Source organism: Aphelocoma coerulescens, chromosome 1A, assembly GCF_041296385.1.
Source record: "Aphelocoma coerulescens isolate FSJ_1873_10779 chromosome 1A, UR_Acoe_1.0, whole genome shotgun sequence".
In the NCBI taxonomy this organism is placed as follows: domain Eukaryota; kingdom Metazoa; phylum Chordata; class Aves; order Passeriformes; family Corvidae; genus Aphelocoma; species Aphelocoma coerulescens.
This window is the reverse complement of record NC_091014.1, coordinates 12,966,293-12,982,362: the sequence shown is the minus strand read 5'-3', so window position 1 is coordinate 12,982,362 and position 16,070 is coordinate 12,966,293. Positions and strand designations below refer to the sequence as shown.

At 38.1% G+C, this 16,070-nt stretch overlaps 1 protein-coding gene across 10 annotated transcripts in view; it reads right to left on the bottom strand.

The window, feature by feature from the left end:
* Positions 1 to 16,070, bottom strand: part of MAGI2 (membrane associated guanylate kinase, WW and PDZ domain containing 2) — a 725,755-nt gene that overhangs the window by 33,720 nt on the left and 675,965 nt on the right. For all 10 annotated transcript variants that reach the window (XM_069035710.1, XM_069035728.1, XM_069035720.1 and 7 more), the window contains 3 exons: positions 12,362 to 12,536; positions 9,481 to 9,721; positions 8,137 to 8,280 (listed from right to left, as the gene is read on the bottom strand). In XM_069035710.1, the coding sequence (XP_068891811.1) occupies positions 8,137 to 8,280; positions 9,481 to 9,721; positions 12,362 to 12,536 (560 nt within the window). The remainder of the gene's footprint in view (positions 1 to 8,136; positions 8,281 to 9,480; positions 9,722 to 12,361; positions 12,537 to 16,070) is intronic.

Sequence of the window (16,070 nt, the reverse complement as noted above, 5' to 3'; positions counted from 1 at the left end):
CCTACAGTTAATTCACTCTCGATTTATTAAGCTTTTTTACTGTCAAAATATATTCAGGATTCCTGAGGGCCTTAGTTTGCATTTTTTTGTTGTGCAGACAGTAGAATGTTGATCAGCTTTATGTCTGCATGTCAATATATTCTTCCATGAGTTCTGCCAGTTACACTAACCCAGCATTGAGCTCCTCTTGCCACAGGCTGGCATCCAGCTCATACTCTTGAGTATCCCAGTTGAATTCTCTGAGTTCAGATCAATCACACCTAGTCTTACTACAAGTGAGGTTGGACAGTGATGTATGTAGTAGGGAATTGGAGTGTGAATTAGATTACCCCAAAGGGACATGCAATTCGGTGGGAAGGTATAGCTAACATCTTCCTGTGCTGTTCAGATGGATCACAAATCACAGAATAAATGGATGAGACTAAGAATATCTTTGTCTTTTTGTTCCATTGTAATGACGATGTTGACATTCCCTGGATGCTTATCATGAAGGTAAGATTTATATTACTACATAAAGAAAGCCAGGTATGCTGCAGGTTTTAAGAGTAAGTGTATACTTAGGTAGAAAAGATGGGCTACTTGACTGGCATGAATCACTCCATGGGCATTTGTCTTCCAGATGTGTGCACAAGACCTAAGTCAAGCTGCTGCTGGTGGAGCACTGTATGCTCCTGGAATGTACTTCTGCCCCTGATGTGTGGGATTATTCCAAATATTAGTGACTTTTCAGTGGGGTTTCTGACAGCCTTCTCAAGCCCTCACTCACATCAAGGGTTCAGCAGCTGAATCCTTACTGTGCCTAGTACACCATGTGGAGAAGACCTTTTTTGGCTCTTAGGACCTATCACTGCTCCTTCTACCTTTGTGTTTGCTGTGACTAGAGGAAACTTGCAAGAGGCTTTCCAACAGTAATATCCACTTTCCTCCAATATTCTGAACATAAGACTTCACTGTTTTTTAGGACCTGGAGAACCTGGGGATTTTCATGAGTCATTCAGCAGTATGTCAGTCTTGTGCTTTCTTTTCAATCCAAAATAGGATTCCAAAGTTTGCTATAGCAGAAATTAAAGATTAAACATTCCCTTGCTGCAGCTTTCTTGATTGGATAAAGAAATGTCTGTATCTGTCACCTACTCTCTTTACTGTGTGACAACCCTTTCTCTCTTATTTTTATCACATTTTGTTCTAATCACCCTCAAGCTGAGCTGAGCTACTTCTTGCTAACTGTACTTACTGATTGCAACCTTAAGTGTTTTCCACTGCAGACTGTAGGAAATCATCCTTTAATGTGGGGCTAATCACTGATGGAGCATCCCAAATAGATGCTCTGTTCTTCATTAACAAGAAATCTTGGAGAGGCTCTAAGCAAGTGCAGAGCCAGTGCAGATTGTGGGGTCTGCATGGCCAAGTGCTCTCAAAGGTTTCCATTTACTGTAGAGTAAGAAATTGTACATTCTTCCTTTTGAGCTTTGATTTGATGGTCACTGACAGAAAACAATCAGTTCTGTTGATCAGTGCTTTTTCATATTTACCCATTTTCCATATTCCTTTAGCAACAGGGCTACAAACAGCTGAGATAACCCTGTAAAGACTTTGTCCTGGAGGGACAGAAGAAACACAACAATAATGCATGGAGACCAGAATCACAAAGATTAGAAGGTTCCTCTGTGTGAGATTGCAGGAACTGCACGTGGTTTCTGGTACAAAACTTGGTTGTGCAGTGGGAATCTCACAAGACATTACATGGCATCCCAGCCATTTCTCTTGGATTTTGTTATCTCTGAGATGCAAGACAACAGGAACTAAAAAATAATAAGGATATTTTGCACGTTTATATGGACTTAAAATAAGCGTCTATGGAAGCTGTATTATGTCCAAGCCCCAGAAAGGGAATGATTCCTTATTTGGTGGAAACAGACAACTGATCTATTAAGAACCTAGAAATCAAGGGCTCCAAAAAAGGGACACAGTGATTAAGTGACTAGATGAACACCAAGCCAAATGTGTGCAATACATTAACAATAATGAAAAGTGAAATGGAAAAAAATAACATGATGAAAACAAGAGAGAGACTTCTGTTTTGCAGAAGTCCACCGAACCCAGAACAACATAATTGATTTTGGGGTGCCCTGACTTGAGATGTTTGGAAATGTCATACTTCAGGGAGACAGGTTCATGTTACCTTGTTAAATTCCACAGTTATACAGCATTTACAGAGCCCAGATGCCTACATACTACCTGCTCCTTTGAGAAGCCTGAAGCATCTTAATGGTAATGAATTTATTCTGTGAGACATAGTTAGCAATAGCCAACTATCACATGCCACTCTACTGTTCGGAAGCCTGGACTCCAGACTTTTCCAAGAGGAATTAAAATAATGTCTCTTATGGCTCAAGAGAGGGATTTAATACCAGATTACAAGTCTCATAGGCACTCTGTCACTCTTTTGCACATATGATTTAGGACACATACAAAGAGGAAAATGTCAGTTTTGAATGTTGTTGAATCCTCATACATGGGTTTTGACAGTAGTTTTAAATGCAGTTCTTATGTCCTCTCTGATTTGAAACTTTAGTTCTGTTTCCTTCCAAGTAAGAGACAGACTCTCTCTTTCTGCCTGCCTTTTTTGGCCCCTGGTTCTTGAACAGCCAACTCTCCCCTTTTGCTAGGAATAATTCTTGGTGTGGGTGGATGAAGGTTTCTGAACAACCTTCATAAGATCAGTGTGACCTTTATTATTATGGGAAATTATTAAATACACAAACTGTGCTGATTTGCAGAATGCCATGAACCTGACCACAGCATAGATTGCTTACTGGTGAGAGCATCACTGTGCTGCTCACTTGGCAAGCTGGAACAACCAAGCAAGGCCACACAGACTCTTATGCAACAATGCAGAAGCTCATAATTGACACTGTAGGAGCCTCCTGTCCATTGTGCCTGGTTTTATCTCCAGCTGTGTACAACTCAAACAAAAAGAGGGATGCAAGCCACAGAAAAGCAACAAACAGGAAAAAAGACTGAAGAGTCAAAGCAGGAGTGCAGAGCATGAAAGATATAGAATTCTGCCGTGCCTGGATTTCAGATGTCTGTCCTGCAAAAATATAAGAAAAATCTATAATAAAATGAGAAAAATAATGTAGTATAAGGAGATATGAGGAAGCTGGAGATAGGGCTAAATGGTGCATGAGGGCTGAGAAAAATGAGTTGACAAGACAATGAAACTAGAGATGTCAGAGATGAGATGTATGGCTTTTGAGGAAGATGTGAAAAAAAGGATGTAACTCACAAAGCGACAAAATGACATAGATGTACATTGCCTATAAAAAAGCACATTTCACCCTCATTCTTCAAGAATTTCATGTTATTCTGTACCTTTGCAGCCCTCAGCCACAGGCTCTTTGTTTGACACTGGTTTCAATAAACATGTTGGCTGCTGGAGATACCATTCAAGGCAATAAGAGATCTGTTGATCATATCTCATGTCTAGCAAACACTACGACCATGCTTAACAATTCTCCTGAGAACAGTAAGGAACTTACCCTTTCCTTCTAAGATAGGAAGGGATAGAGATCTGCAAGCAGAGCTCTGCTGATCATTGTCCTCAACATGAGGCAAAAATAAAGTATAAGTTAGCATGAGCCTTATCTAAATAGGCCTGTAAAATTGTTTCCAGCAGTGTCTGAATCTTCAAAGGCTGTGGGTACTGTGCTCCACATTGTCTGTTTTGTGTCCCTTGTCTCTGGTGACAGATTCAACTCAATATGACTGTCACTGACAGTGTGTGAGCCATGTTCTCACCCTACTCTGAGACTGAGCCTTGAAGCTTTATTCTTAATATTGCCATCACCAACTAGTTTCAATGTTTTTCCCTGATGTTAGGATTGCTTAAGAAATGGAATCCTGATATGCTCAGACCTCTGCCAGTCTGGGAAAAAGTATCAAAGGCACTAATAATTCTCTTAACTTTTTTCATGGTTATTTTAATATGTCCTTGTCTCATGGAGCACAGACATAGATAGGTTTTTCAGAATTCACCATTGGAGCTTGCTCTTTGCTCAGCTGTCAGAATGAATTCAGTGTTTACATATATTAGATACATTTTATATATCTATATAAAATACATTGTCAGTATGTAATTCCAGTGTAGTGATGAGGTTCTCCCTTACAGCAGTCTCCTGTGAGGAGCTACCATATATCTTATCCATAAATTGCAGTAAAATCTTGCCACAGTTAATTGTGGTGTATGACCTGACATATGATTTCATATGAAGCTGCACTTATGGCTGTGGGTCTCCAACACTGGTTGAGAATAGTTTAACAACTATGTGGGCAGAAGATGCATGTGAAGAATCAGTTTCCTGTAAAACTCTGGGTCCTTTGATGGGCATTTCCTTCCCATGTCTAGTGATAGATGAATCCAAGTTAAACTAAGATATATGCCTGGGCTTTCTGCAGAGTCTATGGGCTCAAATCAAAGTCTCAGTGCATGGAAGGTGCCATGACTGAGTGTAACAAGACCATGAATGTTTTAAAACTGCTTTTAAGGGAATAATTTGTTGAACCTCGGGACTTAATGCAGTGTCTATCTAGGCTGGCAGAAGGGGATCCCTGAGTACAAGAGCAATATGCTGGGAAAACTGATGAACTCTGCATGACATCAACTCACTGCTCTTCCACCTTTCCAGTTCCCAGAAGAATTCTGCAGAAAATCAAAGTAGAAAGCTTCATCTGTCATGAAGTGCAATTAAAGACTATTTTAGATCTTGTAATCCTAAACTGGGTTGCTCCTTGGTGAATTTGTTTCCAAAAAAACCACAACATGCCTAGCATGCCATCCCCAGTGGGAAGGGAGACCAGGACTTATGATTGGAAATGGTGATGTGGTAATGAACTTCATTAAACTTTTTTTCCTCTTACATCAATATCTACAAATTCAGACAGTTTTGGCAGGACCAGTGGAAGATCATCATTCTTGGGTTTATTCTGAGTCTGTTCTCTGTCTGCTCACAAGTCTCACTGAAGTTCATAAAAGCCTGAAGATCAATCTGAAATTTTCATGAGGATGTCCTGATTTTGATGTCACTTTCTTCATCTTGTTTCATCATTGCTTTCTTGTTCAATTTCTCTTTGCTCCTATTATTGGCATATTGTACTCCTTCTGTACCTACCTTCTTCAGTTATGGATCTATTCTTTTCTCTTTTACAAGAGATAGCTCCATTCCAGTTCTTTATTTACATATGTTTTCCTATAATCACAGCTTTTATTTTAATAAACTCTGCATCTGTAGTGACTAATACTTTTACATTTATTTAGACCTTAGAATCTTTTGAATTTGTGGTGGTAGATTCCCAGATTTTTTAACACATGTCCAGGTGGAATATAGCTGTTGGGACTCATCCCATCACTGTGGTTTTTCAATGCCCACTAACAGAGTAAACATACAGACTTTGGCTTCCCTACCTGGAGCTGTCTTTAATTTTAGATTTCATTTCTTCAATTATACAATTTTATAAACCCACTAATATAGCTTCAGTTCTATTACTTTAAGGTGATTATTTTATTTCTGTAAAATAAATTTATATCAATAAAGCTTTATATCAACATGAATGAGTCTCTATCAGATCTTTTGCTAGGTGTGCATAGATTGAACACAAAATGTTATTTGTGGAATATGTTTGCTTATTACACCACCTAAGTGCTCTACAGGTAACATGTTTCATTATATGATCTATTTTTTGCTAACAACTTAGCTGGTTTTATTTTTCTTTTCTTGGTTTTGTGAGTTAGAATAGCAGTGGAGCTATGTGCATTATTTCTTTTTATAAGCATGATCTGCACCTTGTGTTATCTGCTTCAATTTTTCTCTGTAAAGCTTCAGTTAAATTAAAGAAGGCTGTTCATGGAGGAGGGAACAGGAAGCAAAACAATAATGGAGACAACTAGGTCATCAGAAGGACTCTTAGCTGGAAAGAGTTCAGATAACATCCTACCACAAAAGCGTGGTTTGCTATCCCCAGTGCTGAAAGCCTACGATCAGAGAGTCGTGTCTTTAATGATGATGGCATCTAAAGCAAGAAGCACTGCCCTGATTTTTGCATGTTTTGCTGTAGAGATGCACCTGTGAAACAGAGAGATGGAGACGTGCCACAAGCAGCTTGGTGTTCCCAGCCAAGAAGTGTGAATGAACCTGCATTGTTAACAGCTGATGTGAACTTAGGAAAGGAGATGTGGATACAGAACTCTGCTTCCTTTGGCCATATTCCTATGTAATATACTTCCTTCAATGTGTTTTTTTCTATTTTTGTTTTGAAGCTGTTTCTTGAGCTTCTGCTGTGCATCAGTCACAGGTCACTGAATATAAGAATCTTTCATGTTCCAAACCCATTTGTCAGGTTAAAATGTCTGTTAAGCAGGAGAATAAAAGAGAAGACTCAGTGACAAGGATGCATGGTAGAACTGGTTCCAAAGAATGATGCTTTTAAAAGGGAGAAAAAAACCCAATTACAACTATCTGGCCAGAATAATAACATATTGTGGCCACTACAGGGAAAAAGTTTTAAACCAAGTTATTTTAGCAACTGTATTAGCAGTATTCATTAAAACAGAACTTTTCCTAATGCAACTGAAAAAATCCCCTCATATTCATGTTAAATACTTTCTATATTTTGGCTAAATACAGAGGGGATAGTCTAACTTCATTCCTTAGTACTAGTTTGTTTAAATGATGCACAGATTTTAGTGTTCATTTTCTACCTAATACAGGTTATTACTTGAAATTAATCCTCTTCAAAGGTGTTCTTAATTTATTTTTTTCTGTATTCTTAGCTATATGTCTCCAAATATGTGACTCCAGAGCTTATTAAAAGCACAACTTTTTCTCCATCTTTAATCACATTATAGCTACTAATGTACATCTTGCATATGGCTTCTCATTAAGAGCAACTGACAATGATAATGCTACAGTAAAGGAAAGAATAAAGACCAGAGAAGATATTCTTAACCTAAAGTTCTGGCTGCAGCACAAAATCACCTGTATTTCACACAAAAAATGCAATGGGAGTATTTCTCAGTTATCAGTTGCCTGCCTGACTGCCCCACTGGCTTTCCTGACACAGGGACTACTTCTGCCACTGCTGCCAGTGCCAGGGGCTTGCACTCCATGATACAACTGAGGACTGACTGAATTTTGTAATTCCACAAAATGGCCAAGTGAAGAGTCATTCGAAGCACAGCAAAATTCCCGTTATACACAGAAAGACAGTGCTCTTTCACTAAGACATAAAATTTGATCACATTGTTAAGACAGTGAAACAGAATATGTGTAAGAACCACAACATTTGTAGAATCTGCTCTTATCACTGTACAGAACACAGTTTTCATTGCCCATCTTTAAAATTAAATATTGGTTTAACACGACTGCACTAATTAGATACAAAACTAACTTTTTATGTTGATTCTTGGTAGTCTTGCCTATCTTCTTTCCTCCTCCTTTTTGTGTGCTCACAATACTACAAAGTATCAGCAAGCCCGGTTGTGTTTATACCTTGTCTTTATCACAACTGGACAGATTAAATGCCTCTATTTCTGATTAGGTTATTTTTTCTACATAGAGTGTGTGTTTGCTTTTTTTTTTAATCACGATCCCTACAGACAAGATTGAATAAGATCAATAAAGAAATTTAGCAAACACTACAAAGGCAACTTGCTAAAATTAATAAAATAATACAGATGAGGTCTTAGGTTTCATAGTTGTCTAATACATGTCATATAGTTATCACTTTGCTTTCATGATTAGAGACCCAAATGTTAATTATGCTATTATTATCTAAGAAACATCAAACTTTGGCTGAGATTTTTAAGTTGCTGAGTGAAAATAATAATGACAAGAATTTCTAATAAGGCAAAGTTATTATCAACAAGAAGTAATAAACTTATTTGCAAAGAAACTACACACATCTGCTATATGTATCAACTAATTTCTTGAACTCCTTCAGAATGAGTTTATTTTTTAAGAGGTATTTGGCACTTTTTCCTTAAAACCTGATCAGAAGTGAAAAAAAGCTTTCTCTTTGACCCCATCACTAGACATATCTGTAAATGTCAAAAAAACTGTCACAATGCATTTTACTCACCCTCATCCTTCCATTTCTTATTGCTGGTCCATCTTCTGCTAACCTCAACACATACAAATCCATTTTGTACTCCCTTCCTCCTCGAATACTAAAACCAAACCCTTTGGCTCCTTTCTCCAAATCAACGGTGAAATAATCAAAGTCCTGTACAGACAAATACAAAATGAAAGACAATTAACTATATGAACATTGTGGTATGCATTCAAGGAAACTTTAAAATAAATCTCTTCAAATATGTATTGATCCACTTGATATAAGGAAAGCTCCATAGCGGGGTCTGTGTAGCTTCTGATCCATTGTCAGCCAAGAGTGCAAGATCCATGGGAGCAGGAGAAAATCAAGAGCAAGCTTGAGTTGTGCAGTTTAGAGAATTAAACTGGAGATGCTGAGAAACACCCAGTCCAAGCATCTCTCTAGATGCTAAGAAGCATCTTATAAGGTATGCATATGGGGACAGGGATTTGCTACTTAGATACAGAAATGCACCATATTTTCATAGGGTTCTCTGGATCCATTTAGGAATTTCAGTATTTTTCTTGATATAGTTTATGTGTCTGGTTTTGAAAATATGGACATACAAACCACCTATACATGGTTCCGGCATATAGTATACAGAAGTTTATGTTCTCTTATTTAATACTTCTTGACCTCTGTTTTTCCTTCCTGTATGTAAGGAGAAAGGAAGGTTTTTTTTCAAAGTCTGAGCTTTGAGCTAAATCCTCAACCTTCAAAACTGTCAGTAAATATCTGTCATCAGGAGGAGTCTTGTCCAAGGTACCATAGCTCTTCATCTAACTCATCATCTCATCATCATTTGTCAGATCATGCTTGATGTCAAAGAAAGTAGTTGCATGAGCTAGTTTCTACTCATCCAGACTACTGCCAACAGAAATGTAATTTTATCAGTCAGGATTTTAATTCATTTATTTATTGATGCTGATTAGATAAAATCTTAATTTTCAAGAATGCTGTAGAAATGCACTCTGACCTCAGTATACCCGCCATTTAATGACTATGTCCCAACAATGAAAATATTCCTCTCCTGATGAAAAGGCTTTTTATGTTAGATTTTTTATTTCAACTCTCCAGTACCTTAAAAATGGCATTTATTTAAAATTATGGTTACACAATTATAAATGTAATGTTAATTTACAGATCACAGTTATACATTAATATTAATGGTTTGGAAGTAATTTCCTCTACAGAGAAATAGTAACTCAGAGTAAAACCCATTAATGTGTCTTTTCCTTCCATAATATCATCTTCCTTACCAATCTCCATGACCTGTCCCTACAGACCCTGACGCCTTCTGTGTGGGAGTGCTCTGAGTGTGCCTGTTTGTACCTGGGGCTGCCTGTACTCGGACAGAGGGTACTGCCTGGTGTCGGGTGAGTGCTGCCTGTAGTCCATCAGGGGTGGCTGCCTGTAGTCAAGCGGCGGTGGCTGCTGGTAATCCATCACCGGGGGATGCCGGTAGTCCAGCGGGGGCTGCCGGTAGTCCGTGGAGGACTGCCTGTAGTCTGTAAACGGGGGCTGCCGGATGTCAGGCTTCACATCCTGCCTGGCTTTTACTTCTGACCTATAACTGAGGAAGGCACAGTGGCTTAGTTTCAGAGAGTAGCAAACCATTAAGAATATGCATTGCATGCAATACTGAGGAGTGAAAATGAGCTGCCTGGCTGGAAAATTACATGAAACAAATTTTCACAGAGAAGCACAGCCCTCAAGGGTAAAGAGTTGAGCCGTCCAAAAACAGTGAGCGCTTTTAAAACATGGGCATAAGCAATTTTCCCTCAGGTCATACTACACAATTTTCCAGCTTGTATCAGGGAGATCAGAACTAAACTCAAAGGGACAGGAACAGAAAAAGCATCTTGATTCCCACTTACCTTGCCTATTTGGAAGATGAAACTGCATGTGGAAACACCCGCTATACTCACTACAAAATAATTCACTGAGTTTATAAAGTGCTTTTTTCCAGAATTAATATTTCTATAGAATAAGTGGAATATGAGTGCAGTTTATATCCCCTTTCATTGACATAAAGCGCATGTGAGCTTATTAAGGTTAAAAAAGGATAAATTCTTTGTCTTGGCTGTTATCTTTTAATGAAAGCTATTCTTTGATATAAAATCTGTTGATACAGTGTGTATTATTTTTATTATACACTCCCTATGATGCTATCTGGCTAAGAGCTATGGCAGTAAAGTTATACCAGTAGTTATGCACAGAAATAACACAAGGTGAAAAGAAAAAAATTTGGTTATGAGGCATTAATAACAAGTAAAATATTATTTTAGCTGGTTACAGGAAGATGGAAACTAAAATTTGAAAGAAAATATGGCTTTCTGAGGTACAGTGACTAGTTATTTACTTTATGCAGATGGGAATTTCCCTTAGCACATGGAAATCAGCACACAATGACATTTCACAGTTCAGGGTGAAGTAAAGAACATTTCTTATTGCAAACATCCATACCTCAGCCATCTGGTGTGCTAAAGAGGCACAAAGAAAGTCCTAAACTCTTTTAGCAAGGTAATTCTGTGATAGTGGTTTGGGTTAGATTTTAACAAAAATGTTCACATAGTGGATGTTCTTACACTATTCCCTAGGTGTCAAAGGAAAGACTTCTTTCTTGTACAGGAAATAGACATTTCAAACTTTGCTTTAATAATGGACTGGAAGTTTTTAGTCCAGCAAGTGAGCATGTCTGTACATGGACACATACAGATATAGAGACACATATAGAAAGGGATTTTGAAATTTACTTAATGATTACAAAAATTACACTCTGAAAAAATGACAGCATTGTTTTTGATAATGTTGATTTACATATAAAAAAGTGATCTGAATCTAAATGTTTCAAAATGTCTGATATGTTTCAAAACTTCATTATTTTATTAATATAGTTACACTGACATTATGGCAAGTCTTCCTATACAATAATTTTAATAATCTGAATGTCTAACCAGACACAAAAATATCAGAACTATATCCCTTTGAGTTTTCTGAGAAGATTAAAATATCCTTCTGCCACGTGTTCTTTTAAAACCTGTACATGGCATCTGTAATAAGTCCTGCATGCATACATGCAATCCTCTTACTTTCTTTACTCAGTATCATGATCCTGTAAAAACAGGCTTACTGTGATACTGAGCCTTATTAATACTGGAAGTAAAAAAAAAAATAGTTAATATTCCTAAGAGTTTTAAAATCTTATTTTGGTAAAGAAACAATGTATGTGGCTATGCAAACAATCTGTAATCTAGTTTATAAAATTTAATGAAAAATAATACTATATGAACTAGCAGTAGTTGACCTTTTTCTGAAATAAGAGTCATCTTTAGGCAGGTTCCCAGTAAATGGCCACAGCTGCATGTCAGGAGATGATGTTTTTATTCACAGATGGAGGCGCTGTAATTTTTGCTGAATATGTAAATAGTGACATGAGCAATTATGGCTTACACTTTTCAGTAAAATTATTACAGAATTTCTTTATGGAACTTTAATTAATATCATTTGCTGGTCCCATCTGAAAATTCCCAATTTAAAAGATATTTAATACTGACTTCCAACAGCACAGAATGAATTTTGTGAAAACTTTGTATTGAATTTTGTCAGTAACATATGTCTTCTAGGAGGTGATCACTTTTGGAAAAAGTACTCAGTGAATTATAAGGCAATGTAATTTTCCTAATTACTCATTGAAAGAAAATAATTCTGAGCAAGCAAAAGTACTACATCTGTTAAGCAAGGAGAATTAGAGGGTATAGCATCTAAATCACAACTGAACTCAAGTATTTTCAGAAGAGAAAAGATACAATCCTGTAACCAGCATCATTTGGGGAAGAGGATCTTGATGATATGTGTTGGTCACTGAAGATTAGCATAAAGACAGTCAGTGTAATCAGCCTTGTTTAACATGCTAAAAAATAATCCAAAGACTAAATAGTGCTGATTGGAGGTCACAGAAAGTTGTATCATCCCACAGCCTGAGTGTGCTTTTTATATAAAGAGCTTTTAATACAGCTGGTCACAAAATTTCTGTCCCTCTACCATTTCATTTCCATTACAGATAAATTTGCTAATGTATATGCATAAATTGCACATGAGGAATTGGCTAGTAAGTGATACATCACAGATAAAACCCACCATAAAAATATCTTCCTGACTCCAGACTAATACACAAGGGAAAAAAAAAAAGACCATTAAGAAAATGAAAAACCTGTTCTCGTGTCCCTGTGGCTGGAGGGGCTGTGGAGGTGGAGGCTGGGCCACGGGGCTGTGCTGGGCCACGGGGCTCTGCTGCGCCAGGGGACTCTGCTGGGCCATGGGGCTGTGCTGCTGGGCCATGGGGCTCTGCTTCTCCGAGCTGGGCGCTGAGGCTGGGCTGTTCAGCTCTGCATAATGGGGAGATGGAGATTAAAGACCTGTCACAGTGCAGCATTTAATAAAGGGCAAAGGTACACAATAATAATTTTTGGTCACACACTACCTCTGCAAATTTATGCTTTGTTGCTTTTGCTCTCTCAGGTTATAATTAGATTTTAAGACATTTGAATGTAATGGTCTCCTTTTGATAGTCTGTGGGATCCGAAATCTTGGTCACTTCTATAATTCTGGTTGACACCGTCATTATTTAAAACACAACCGAACAAGGGAAATTACTTCCATGTTCCACATATTCTTTTAAAGCATAGAAATACTGATCATAGAATGACAGAATGAGAGAATCATAGAATAGTCTGGCCTGGAAAGAACACTTTAAGGTTATCTAGTCCAACCCCCCTGAAATGAACAGGGACATCTTCAAGAAGGCCAAGCTGCTCAGAGCCCTGTCCAACCTGGACTTAAATTTTGACAGGAATGCCAGGATGGGGCATCTACCACCTCCCTGGGCAACCTGTTCCAGCATTTCATTACCCTCATCAGAAAAAAAAAAATCTCTTTTTTATATTTGTCTGGATCTACTCTTTAGTTCAAAGCTCTAAGACCTCTTGCTCTATCACAACAAGCCCTGCAAAAAATCTGTCCCCATATTTCTTATAAGCCCCCTTTAAGTACTGCAAGGCCACAATAAGATCTCCTTGGAGCTTTCTCTTCTCCAGGCTGAATAACACCAACTCTCTCAGCCTCTCCTCATGTGAGAGATGATCCAGCCCTCTGATTATCTTCATGATCCTCTTTTGGACTGGTTCAAACAGATCCAGAGGACCCCACAGCTGGATTCAGAGCTCCAGGTAGGGTCTCACGAGAGCAGAGTAGAAGGGCAGATTCACCTCCCTCAACCTGATCATCCATTAAACAGTCCCCCCCCATCAAATTAATCTCTCTCCAATTTAGAGAGAAGGATATTGTGGGGCACCATGTTAAAGGCCTCACAGAAGTCTAGATAGGTGAGATCCACAGCTCCTCCCTCGTCCATTGTCCATTGATGTAGTTACTCCACTGTAGAAGGCCACTAGGTTGGTCAGGCAGGACTTACCCTTGGTGAAGCTGTGCTGACTATCCTGAATCACCTCCCTGTCCTCCATGTGCCTTAGCACAGCTACTAGATATTTGAAATGCTTTCCACTTAGAAAAAAAAATAATTTTGAGAGAATGAAAGCATTTTACTGCTTTCTCCACTGTTTGGGATGATAGACCTGTCACAAAAGTTAAAACACTGGTGTCCTTATGTTAGCTCCTGCTTTCTGTGAGCTCATCAAGAGTGTCCTGTCTTTTTAAATTTTTGGGGACCGTGAACAGTAAAACAGTAAACCCAATCTCAATAAATTCTGACTAACTATTTAAATCAATGTTTTATTTCAGTGTATTGTGTCAAATGACCAGGGTTTCACATAGGAACAGTGCAGAAAACCAGAATTCTTCTTTCCAAACAACACAAAATACAAAAAGACAGGGAGATTGGCATAGGAAATATGGTTTCACTGCTTTGTTACAAATAAAGGATGCCAATCTTCATTCAGCCTTCCTGCTGGACTTGGGGGAAGACACATTTGGCACTGAACTCATATCAAATATATTTCTTCCAACATACTAGCACAGTCCTGTTGTTCATTATTTACCTATTAGGAAGCATAAATGAGAGAGACTCTGCCCACAGGAGGACAAAGCTCTGTAGAAGTTCCTGCATTATGAACAGCAAAGGCAAACATTATATTTTTTTTATTCCTGCTTGCAACAGAAGGAGGGAGGCCAGTGTGGCATGGTGCAAAATAACCTAAATAGACACACATATGGCTGAACATCCCTAACAGCAATAGCTACACGATACAGATCTTGCCTAGTTTTACACTTGAATCTAAATCTAGTTTTAATTTTTAATTGTTTTATTTTTAAATTTTTAACATGTGAGTTTTTCCATATGGCTGCACATTCCTAATGGCTCTCTAATTATCTAATTTAGGCTCACAATTATTATAAAAATTTTGGCTACTTTATTAAAAATATTTTCAATTTAGAATTAATTGTCAAAAAAAGCTTGTATATTTGCACTTAAAACACTCTTCATGCAGGCACAAGCAATACTTCTCTGTCTAATAACTATGCTTAAGGCCATAATTGCCCATTTTGCATCTGTGAGTCTCTTTTGTCTTGCAAGTTTTAGAGAGGAAGATTGGAAATGTTGTCCCTCATTTCTACATTACTCTCATAACTAGGGATGAACTGGTCAAATCATGAGCTGCTTCTAAAACTGCTTCACATTTTTATGGTATTTTTTACCTGAAAGTATATTACAGACGTATTAGGTTTTTTCCCAATTTTTATAAGCTGGGAAGCTAATATCAGAAGGCAAATGAGGTGTCCAGTGTCACACAGTCACACAGGGAAGCTGTGCCTTGAGCACAGATCCTTTCTCACCACTAGCACCTGAGAACATCTTGTAGCACTGCAACTCAGCTGCACCTCTGCTTTCCTTCTAGTTTAATGTATCCATCTCTAACACTGAACTATTAATGATGTTATTTAACCTGGATACCAGAGAGGCTTAAACATACTTCAGGGACTATATGAAGTATCACACTTGTTTTAGATGCTTGCAAAGCTGACCTCCAGTAATTACACAGATGCTAATTGATGTGAATTCTAAATGTGTGTATGTTTGTGCTTTTCCCTTCACTGAATTCATTTAACAGAGTAGATGAGTTCCTTCAGTTGAAATCCATGACCAGTGTCAGACTATTTCCCTGTCCATTGCTGGATGCAGCAGCAGAAGGTGAAGGTCATCTAACTGGACCAAGGATAATTAAGTAATTCCATTACTTTCTGTGTGTCATTCCCAGCTCTACTGGTATTTGTTGCTGAGATATAAAGACATGGTCTCATTAATGTGGTACAATTCATGCACCAGTGCAGCACATTGTTAAACTAAAAAAAGCCCTGAAATCAACCCCAAACCCCATGGAACCAACATCAAAAGATCTTCACTGATTAGATGTGGAGTAATGACCAGAATAATGAGTCTATCCCCCTACCCTCACCCTACAAATGAGATAATTCAGGGTTCAGTTCTTCCTGCCTTGTGCATTTACAGTGATGTATCACTATATGATGGTGATGGAGAAAACTGCCTAATCTGAACTCTTCTTTCACATCACTTTTTGTCACACGTAGCTGGTAGCTGAACATGCCTGGTGACAGCCATTGCAGTCTTTTGTGAATCACTTTGTCAAACTTTGACTTGGCTTATAGCAAGATATAAGGGAGCGGACTCAAAACTTGGCTCTCTTGTAGAGTGCTTTTCCATGCAGAAGACAATTCTTACAAAAGACATTAACATCCTCTTTCTCTCTCTCTTTCAGGTTTCTCCAGGTTTGCTTTAAATATCCTTTTCATAACTTGAAACCTTTTCAAGAATTCAGAGCCTATCCAAGCTAGTTCTGAGCTCGTGATTCTGGTGTGCTGCATGTTACAGCTGAGGAAGGAGAACA